This window comes from Typha angustifolia, chromosome 5 (genome assembly GCF_048772165.1).
Source record: "Typha angustifolia cultivar Huaian chromosome 5, ASM4877216v1, whole genome shotgun sequence".
NCBI classification, from domain to species: Eukaryota; Viridiplantae; Streptophyta; class Magnoliopsida; order Poales; family Typhaceae; genus Typha; species Typha angustifolia.
In genome coordinates, this window is record NC_133243.1 from 695,879 (window position 1) to 706,095 (window position 10,217).

The 10,217-nt window shown below is 40.1% G+C and overlaps 1 protein-coding gene across 1 annotated transcript; it reads right to left on the minus strand.

Annotated features, from left to right (window-relative positions):
• Nucleotides 1-4,707: 4,707 nt before the first annotated feature.
• On the minus strand, nt 4,708-5,885 carry LOC140760120 (xyloglucan endotransglucosylase protein 1-like). The gene is made up of 3 exons (XM_073096946.1): nt 5,546-5,885; nt 5,270-5,463; nt 4,708-5,183 (listed from the first exon to the last, which is right to left on the minus strand). The coding sequence occupies exons 1-3, from the start codon at nt 5,834-5,836 to the stop codon at nt 4,826-4,828; spliced, it is 843 nt and encodes a 280-aa protein (XP_072953047.1). The 5' UTR covers nt 5,837-5,885; the 3' UTR covers nt 4,708-4,825.
• Between the last annotated feature and the right edge of the window lie 4,332 nt (nt 5,886-10,217).

Genomic DNA, 10,217 nt, shown 5'->3' on the forward strand with positions numbered 1-10,217 from the left:
AGATAAGATAAATATTATTAGAGATAATGTCAAATCCAAGTTAAATCAGGTCTCACAAAGTCTTAGAATTCGCAAGTTCTGTGGCTACATTCAAATGGCCTTGAGTTGCGTTTGAACAACTAAAAACACCACTCTGTATGTGCGAACAGCTATAGGGTGCGTTCAAACAGCCCTAGCGTGCATTCAAACGCCTTGTTCGATTAGTAGACTCAATAGCTAAAATGTAGAGTGGTTTTTCATACTACTTCAAGCTTCATGACTTCATTTTAGCACTTCAATAATATTTTAACTTTAAAATTAGTCTTCCATTTAAATATTCTTTGTAAAACATCTCATAACTTATCCTAACTTCTACATGCTTATATATAAAATCTAAACACATTATATGAATAAAAATTATATTTTAAAATATAACTTATCAATTATATAAGTATAAATAAAACCTAACATACCTAATTAAGGCCAAGGAGGAAATCATACTTTATAGGTTCGGAGAGATCGAGTTCCTATTAGTCACATAGTGGTGTCATCAATAAGCAGTAGTCTACCAACTATAGTGTAGGGCTGTCAAGCTCGACGAGTAGCTTAGGCTCGGCTCGGTTGAAGCTCAAGTCTGACTCGGCTCGATCAAAGCTGAGCCGAGCCCGAGCCGCTATGACTTGCCTTCTATGAGCGCTCTGGCAATTTGCTAAGAAGATAGATTTGCCTTCTATGACTTGGTTTGGATAAGAGCTAATAAAGATTCCAATGCCTTCCACTAGGTCACCTTGCCAAGCAGCATCTACCCAACAGATAATGTTTCCTGAATTTATGTTCTCTGGAGTGCTTTTCTCTTGATCAGAACTTCCTTCGGTATCTAAATCTGCTCGGAGAAACCACTGCTTAAGCGCATATATTTATGTGCTCACATTAGTGGTTTGCTTTCTCTAAAGATTACATCATTCCTTACCTTCCAAATGCACCAAAGAAAGCAAAAGGCATACTCGAGTTACTCCGTCGTAAGCTGACTTTGCAACGACAAGCATCCAAATATCCAACCTTATTGGGGTTTCTTCTACTTTCATTCTAAGATGCGATTGGAACTATGCAGCCTTGGCGAATGGGCATTTTATCAGCAAGTACTCCACGGTCTCTGCTTCTGTCAAACAAAGGATGCAGGTGGGATCCGCTTCAGGAATGCGTTTGTGTACCGCCACCTTGACTAGAAGAGCACCAACTATGGCTCTCCAAAGGAAGGTCTTCACTCTAGGTAAGGTGTTAGTGACTTTCCAGATCAGTTTCTAGTGCCGATGTGGAGGAGCTGAGCCAATTCCCATTCGATAATGAATAGTACGCTAACTTACACGAGAAGACACTAGATGGCGATGGCATCCAGACAAGTTTGTCCGACATGAAAATAGAAGCTGGACCAATATAAGTGTTGTGCACACACCTAGATCATCATTGTTTTGGTTTGCCTCAAAGCTGTTAGCCCTTACTCGGTCAACCTTAGTCACCTAGGTTGGTTGAATGCTAACCATCTTACCTTGACTCTAGTTAGACCTGGATTTAAAAAAAACCTAGTCACACGTATGTATCTAAACCCTAGGCAATGATATAATCTCTTTGCTTAAATAAATGAGGAATAAATATTAAAAAAACTTAAAGATGAACACCAATATTTTTACGTGGAAAACCCTAAATGGAAAAAAAATTCATGGATCAAAACCAATCACCAAGATTCTAGCAGTTACAAGACTAACTTACAAAATAATCAGTCGATCCCCACGACTTTATTTTTCTCAGTCTCGCTCACTAAAACCTACAATTAACTATTTCTTATGATTGATCTCCAGTATCAGTAGCTCTCGAGATTGATCATTTGTCTAGATGACCCTTAAGACGAAAGCTTGATGCGATGTAGAAGAGACGGACATTGCTAGTAGAAGAACAATGTAGCTTCAAAAACTCTTTTTCAAAAGTATTCACCAATCACCCTAGAGTTAGGGCATCACAATCCTTATATATATTACCAAGATAATGTCAAATCCAAGCCATATCAAAACTCAAGTAAGTCTAGAATTTTGCATATTATGTAGGTGCGTGCGAACGTGGTCCGAGTGCGTTCGAATGGGCTGACTATTTCTCAAGTGCGTTCGAACGGGCCCAAGTGCATTCGAATGTGATGACTTGATTTTTACTGGTTGAGTTGGAATGCTCAAATACACTTCTCTGTATGTTTGAACGTGTAGTAACGTATGTAGGGTGCGTTTGAACGGTCCTTGACTGCTTTCGAATGGCTGGAAAATGTTCTCTGTATTTGCGAACGCCTATGTACTCGTTCGAACGGCTTGAACGTGTTCTTTGTATATGCGAACGCCTGTGCATACGTTCAAACGGCCTTAACATGTTCCTATATCAGCGAATGCTTGTGCACGTGTTCGTACTGCCTTAACACGTTCTTTGTATCTGTGAACTCGTGAGTTTGAGTCCAAACGCAGTGCGAACGCAGAAACTTTTCTCTTCTAATCATAAAATTCTTCAATCCAAATACTTTCAAAACTTATATAAATACTCATGTACATGTATAAAAATACTTAGAATATTTTGTACACAATTTCTAACACTAGAAACCTAATAGGGTTGATTCCCAAATGAAGTAGCACCTTGAGAACCTCGTCCAAGATTGCAGCCAACCCCGCCAGGTGATGGTTGACTAATATCCAAGGCCCATTGGCCTAGTCCTAATTAGTTGTACCCACAGCTTGAGGCACGACCATGGTTGTTGGTGTTGGCTCGACATAGCTGTCAGCGCCTTGAACCTCTGTCTTCAAAGAAGAAGCAAGGTTGGAATGCTCTATGGGATCACTCTCATCTCTAGCTACTTGGCTAGACACCCTATTGGGTTTGGTTCTTCATTCTTTCTGGTCTAACCTGACATTCCACTAACCTGTGCCCAACAATACCATAAGTGAAGCAAATAGATGGGATATTCTCCTAAGCAACAGCTTATCATACCAAAAAAAAAAAAAAACTTATGTGACTCCGTAGGTATGCTACGGTAGAAATTGAAAAATGTAATAAAAGCCCTAAGAGATGCAATCTATTGCATGCTATTGATAATAGTGTGGGAAAAATAAAGTATAAAAAATACAATCGCAAATACAAAATTTTTTATATGGAAATACCTCAAACCGAGTAAAAACCTCGTTCCAAACTAGGATCAAAACCAATCATTAAAATTTGTAACAGTTAACAAGAAGCTTACATATCACCTCTCGATTTTTCGACTTAATCTATACTAACCTTGCTCACTAAACCCCGTTACAGACTACTTTCTGTGATAGATCCCCAAATCTCATTGACCCTTGAGTTGATCTTCCATCTCAGTGACTCTCAAAACGTAGTTCTTCCAAAATTGATGTAGATGCATAGAGTTGTCAGCTATTCAGCACATTCCATCTAAAGCAGTGAAATAATATCTAATAATCTCCAAAAGATGATCTCTAGATAATGATCAACAACCTCTATCTAGGGTTAGATTAAACTCCTTTATATACTTCTTAGAGATAAGATAGAATATTTTTTTCAAAGATTATATATCTCTTAGAAATTAGATATAAACTTCTTGGAGGTAAGCAGCAACCTACCAACTATAGTGTAGGGCTGTCAAGCTCGACGAGTAGCTCGGGCTCGGCTCGGCTGAAGCTCAAGTCTGGCTCAGCTTGGTTAGAGCTGAGCCGAGCCCGAGCTGCTAAAATTAGCTCAAAATTAATATTGAGCTGAGCTTGAGCTGAGCTTGAGCTGGAGCCGACTCGCTCAAGCTCGGCTCGATAGTCTCGTTAAGGTGCCCCACCTCCTCTTCCTCCTCCTTCTTCTTCTATAGCAGCAATGCCATAGCTGCCACCTCCTCCTCCTTCGGTAACGGCAAGTAGCCGCGATGCCACAGTGGACCAATGGTGCTGCCTCCTCCTCCTCCTCCTCCTCCTTCTACAGCAGCAGAGCTGCGACTGCCTCCTCCTCCTCCTTCGGCAGCAGCAAGCTGTAGCGTTGCAATCGCCTCCTCCTTCGTTAGAGGCATGTCGTCGCGTGCCGCAGCAACCCGCATCCTCGTCCTTTGGCAACGGCAAGCCGCCACGATGCCCCGTTAGCCCGCATCCTCCTCCTCCTCCTTCTTCTTCTTCTTCTTTGGCTCGGCTTGGTCTCGATTTGGCTTGGTCCGGCTCAGCTTGAATGAGACTTGATGATAGGCTCAAGCTCGATCTGGCCCTGCTCGGGCTCGGCTCAAGTTGAGTTGAGCCAAGCCTGAGCCCAATTCTAAGACTTAAAATTAATTTCGAGCCGAGCTTAAGTCGGAGCCAGCTCGCTCAGGCTCAACTCGTTTACAACCCTACTATAGTGTGTGGCTTCCGTCACTCAAGGAGATCAATAAAGCACACCCAGGTCGAGGCCGTAGAAGGCCGGCTCTCTTCCAACAATTTGGGGTCAATGATCAGAACATAAGCTTCGCATGGAGTTCATCTGAAATGATGCTAGCCCCGGCAGCTCTTTGCCAAACTGCCTTGCGCCACTTCACCCATGAGCAAGTAAGGGAGGGGACAAAGAAAATTGCAGGTCCCAAAATTAACAGATATTGGTTGGAGATGCAGTTTGTTGAGAAAGATTGCATACCTTCATAATAAGTTATCGTTCAGTTTCTGAATTGGAGAATAATTTGGGGGAAAAATGTAGTGTTAAAAGTATAACTTTCTTATTAAGTACACTAGCTGACATCAAAATCATGATATTACAAATGGATTAAAGAATCAAAGAATGGGTTCTAGTTCTATTCATTGTTGGATTCTCGTTAAGCAATAGAGCACTCGGCTGGCAATCCCTGAGGGAAGCGTTTGGCATCACTGCAGTAGTTATAGATCATGTAGTTGCTCTGCACCCACTTCATCCTCTCTTGGCTCGTCGAATCCAACTGCTGGTTGAACCAACCAGCATCAGGCGAACTAGTGCTGGTTTTAGCATTGAAATCTCTATAGGATGCAGTGAATGGGGCTTTGCTCCAGTCCGTCTTGATCAGCCCACCCCTCGTAGCCCAGTCCTCTGCATTCCATAGACTGGAGTAGATCCTCATTGGTTGGTTCTTTGGAAATGCGATTCCTCTGGATTCCAGATTCTTGAAATCTCTGATAGGTATGTTGTCCACCATGAAACTGAAACATATAAAGATTCATTCAGCATACATAGTAAAAATTCAATATCATTAGATAAGAATGCATTATATTATATTAATACTCACATGACATGTTGTGGATTCCAGAGGATGGAGTAAGTGTGGAAGTCCATGGTGGGATCAAACCAGAGGTGGAACTGCATCTCTCTGTTCCCCTTCCCCTGGGTGAACACATTGGTGTGGAGAGTGTAAGGATCACCGCTAAGGTTCCCAAGGAACTCGAAATCGATCTCATCATGGGTTGGTCCTTGCGAGGATAACTGCAATGAATCATACCATCTATTAATCCATATAATCTTTCAATAAAGTTGGTAAGGTAGAAACGCTAGTAGGACTACTCACATAGTATGCAGTGACAGTGCCAGCAGAGTTTCCAGGTACAAGCTTGAGTTGCATGTCGATCTTGCCGAAGAGGTACTCCTTCTTGGATTGGAAGCCAGAGCCAGAGGTCTTGTCAAGGGAGAGGGAGAGGAGATCGCCATTGTTGAGAATCTTGCCACGGCCATCACCCCAGGTGATGTCGAAGTCTTGGTAGAAATTGCCAGCAGAGGCAATGGCGAAAAGGGACGAACAAGCTAAGAGAGCAAATGGCAGCAGGGCCATGAGAGCATTGGAAGAGGAAGAGGAAGCCATGTTGAAGTGGTGGAGAATGCAATGAGGAGGAGGTAGTGATGTTGTAGAGAGTATGGAGGGTGGTGGGTTTATATAGGAGGTGATGGAGTTGGATGTGAATGTGAGGTATAAGGGAACAAGGAAAGAAGTGGGATGCTTCACTCCTTTGTATTATAATGCTTATGAGTTGTCAACAGAGGAGAAGGCATCTGTGCTTCTGGTGGAAGAGGGCAGAACGTGTTTTGGGATCTGGAGCACGCGGTGAACGAATGAATAAATGATGATGTCTTTACGGTAGGGTTGTTAAACTAAACGGCTCAGGCTCGGGCTCGGCTCAGTTTGACTTGAGCTAACCATGTCCAAGTTTACTTTTTTGAGTCTTGATTTAAATTTTGAGTCGAGTCTAAGTTAAAACTTATTCAGCTTAAATATAATATATATTATATAATTAATAATTAGATATTTGATTTCAATGATTATTATTAAATATTTAATTATACTAACCCAATCCTAAATCTAATAAACATATTGCAACAAACTCATTACCTATTCTTCTCTTTTCCTCTTCCTGCTCCTCTATCGATTGGCTACGCCGGCCTCTTCCAGCAACCTTCTTATGTCGACATTGGTCTTGACCTTAGCGTCGACCTCCTCCTCTATCTTCGGCCCTCTTATTTTCTTCCAACCTCAGCAAGCTGCCATCCCCGTCGTCCTGTCTTCCTCCTCCTGTAATCAAGCTCAAGCTCAAGCTCGGCCTGAGCTAAATATGGCTAAGCTCGAGTTTAGGTTAAACATTCTTACACCCTTACTTTATGGTTTGATTGCATTGATATTGATGTGGTTGTATTGATCGAGAAAAAGTAAAACTTAATTGCAATTTCCAGCTGGAAGTAGGAGAGTTAGCTATCTCACTCACATTTTATTTTAAAATGGTTTTGAATTTGACGTAGGAATTATTCTATACTATATTATGTAGCTCTTTGCTACAGTGATGGGCTTTGTAACCATAGTGTTGGGTTTAGCCCAGCATCATTGGCAGCTACCAAAGAAGTTGGAATAGAAAAGGAGGAACTTATATGAGTATTATAATCCAAAAGAGTCTCCCTATCAAGGTGACAGAAAACTTGGGAACAATGTCTTTCAAAGTAACAAAGGATAGAATTCAGTATGAATGAGTCTTGTTTCTATTGAGTTTAATTGCTGTACCAGTACCTTCAGGATAAGAGTCCTCCTATCTTTTAAGTTTTGTCGTTGTCCTCTAATGCCATCAAAGGAATTAGGATGAGTCTGTATAAAGAGATGGTATTGTAACTAGGAATTAACAGCTCTGTTCAGGAGTTATTGTGTACTACTATTATTGTCTTCTAGGTGTGTGGATATGGGTTGGATTATTATATCTGATCTTATTCGGTTCTTATTCGAGTTTTGTCGAATATCTGTTGTAATTTTCTATTTGTACTGAGATCGTTATTCATATATGCATCCAAATAGTCTACGCGGTATACGGGTTAAGGAATAATATCCAAATCAAGATCTTGCGTATCATTTCGTTTAAATTAATTATAAAAAGAATGAGATAAAAAAAAAAAATTGTACTTTTATGTGCAACTAGTTTCCGTATCTATTTACTAATTGATTTTAGTAATTAAATCATAAATTCGTATACATATATCGTCACTATCTCTTATGAGCCACCTCTATCAACTACTTTGGTTTTCACTCGATTGTAATTTCCACTGCACGGTCGACCTCCATCTCTGGTCGCACAACAACTTAAGCCCTAGCAATCTTTCACAAGCATTCACATTAGTTATACCCATCAATCTAAGCCTAGTTTCTTATACCACATTAGTTTCTTATATCTAAATTAGCACCCTAGATACACCACTTAAAGTCTTATACTCTCACTAGCCAGCCAGATCAACTAAAGTACTGCGTATGAGATATCAGGCGTGGTATACTCTGTCACATACAATAGGCTTCCAACTGCGCTAGCATAAGATATTTTAGACATAGAATTTGTTTCGACTTTTGTGCTTGGTGACATCATTGCACTTAATCTAAAGTGAGGTGTCAATGATGGTGTTAACTAGTTTTGTCTTGTTATTAATACCAAACTATTGAAATATCTTGTCCTAATATTGTTTCTATGCCAAGGACAGTGTCTCCTTTCTGCTATCTATTTTTCATGCCAAGTATCTTTGTAATTTCTCTAAGATCATTCATTTCAAATTCTTTATACAATTGGTGCTTCAATATATCAATCTCCATCTTGCTCTTAAATGCTATAAGCATATTATCTACCTATAAGAGCAAATAAATAAATAATCCATTTTAAAGCTTTATAAAGTAAATACAATGATAATTGTGGTTTCTTTTGTATTTCTATATAAGAACTTCTTCAATCTACTTAAGGCAACATATCTAAATATTGTGTTGGCTTTCTGATCTCTCTTCTTGGCCTTATTGTTTTGGAGTATTACCCATTTATCTCATGCTCAGTATCAACCTCTTGCAAACCTGAGTCTTCAAATCTCCAACGCCATCATCTAAAAAGGCAGTCTCCACCAAACTTTTAACTACCTGAAGACTTCAAATGTTTTATAATATACGTAATTCTATTACCATATGAACCAACTTTTCTTTTGACTTTGCTTCAATATTGGTACCTCATCAAAGTAATGTTCCTAATAATAAAGGTCTTACTCAATGGGCTTTTACCACACCATACCTCCAATAAGCTTTTACCATTATTTGTAGATGAAAGTGATTGGTTGATAAAATAGCTTACATAAGTCACCACCTCAATTCAAAACCCTTTGCCTGAATCAGCATTGGACAACATACAATATACCTACCCTTAGTAGGGTATGACTTAGGCACTCTAGCACACCATTTTGCTGACGCGTCTCTCTAATAGTAAAGTGCCACTCAATTCCTTTAGATTGATATAATTTTCTAACATAATCCGAAGTGTATTCCTTTTTGATAATTCATGAGCCCGAAGGCTAGATATAAGTTAGATAAAAAGACCAACTCTTCCTAGATACAGATGCAGTTATATTCCCCTGAACTTTTAACTATCTAGTCTATACTTCAAGCTATATATGTCGCCGAACAATTGTTCTAAACCAAACAACTGAATCGAACTAAGTCACCGAACCATCAAATAATTTCTCTATAATATTATTTCGGGTTAGAGTTGATCTTATGACCTTCTATTATGATTGGTTGGTATAATTTGAAGTGTATTCACCCCCCATCATCTAATAATGCGAGTTTCTTGATTCCTTAGCCAGTAGCATCAGTACCGGTAGCAAGGAGACGGACAGCTATTATTTGAAAAGGAAACGAAGGTAATAGCCGGGGAAGACAGCTGGCGCACTAAAGGCGGAAATCGAACTCACAGCAAGGAAGGGTGAGTCAAAGAGTAGATAGCTTACCGCGGTCCCCTTCGTCGGCATCGGGCATGCAAAGCGAAACCGCGAGGTGGGAAACGCGACCTACCAACCACACGTGTCACCTCGCCACGCGCGTAACGACACAGCGCACAGCTGCGCATCCGTGCACTTTTACGAAAAGCTCCAGATTTGACAGCTGGAAGCCCAGAGATCGAGACCGCACGTGCCAGGTAGGCTCCTGGACCACATCAACTGAACTACTTTCACGCACGCATCCATCCATCCATCCATCCATGTTTCCCTACTTCACTCCAGCTGGAAAGAAAGAAAGAAAGAAAGAAAGAAAGCTTTTTTATCATATCAGTCCCTCCCTTTTTTCAAAATTACACATCGTTTATACACGTTTAAAACAATATGGACTAATTTATAAAAATAAAAAAATCTTTCCAGCTGGCGTCATTAAAACTAGCTTTTGCAGATAAAACCCTATATTCCTATTTATTATAAACAAATCATCTGAAACGCACGTGCCAGATATCCTCCGGACCACACGAAGCCTTCTCACGTGACCGCTCCGGTTCTAGAAAAACATGCACGTAGATCGAGAAACGACCCTCGGGCTTTTGCAAATTACTACCAAATATCTTGCATTATTATAGAAAAACCACCTTCTTCGATATCTCAATTTCCTTGCCTTGGAATTCTTATAATAAGATGGTAATTTTTGCAAGAAGATCCGTTTGTTTGTTTGTAAAATAATTAATCTTAGTAAAATATATTAATACACTTATTAATTAATTAATTATGAGGGGAGGAGGCTAGCGTTGGAACATGAATGCATCAAACTGCTGCACTTTATTACTCCGTGTCATGCACACAGCTGCTGTCTCCAATCTGTAGCCAGCTCATAGAAATAAACAGTGAAAGCTTCTCTTGATCTCCATCTCTCTATCTCTATCTTTACCTCATCCTTCATCAAACTCCTATATAAACCCCCCCAA

Coding starts and splice junctions, on each gene's coding strand:
- LOC140760120 (XM_073096946.1), bottom strand. CDS start 5,836: ATGGCTTCCTCTTCCTCTTCCAATGCTCTCATGGCCCTGCTGCCATTT. Junction 5,464..5,545: donor GCACTGTCACTGCATACTAT/GTGAGTAGTCCT, acceptor GATTCATTGCAG/TTATCCTCGCAAGGACCAAC. Junction 5,184..5,269: donor TGGAATCCACAACATGTCAT/GTGAGTATTAAT, acceptor TATATGTTTCAG/TTTCATGGTGGACAACATAC.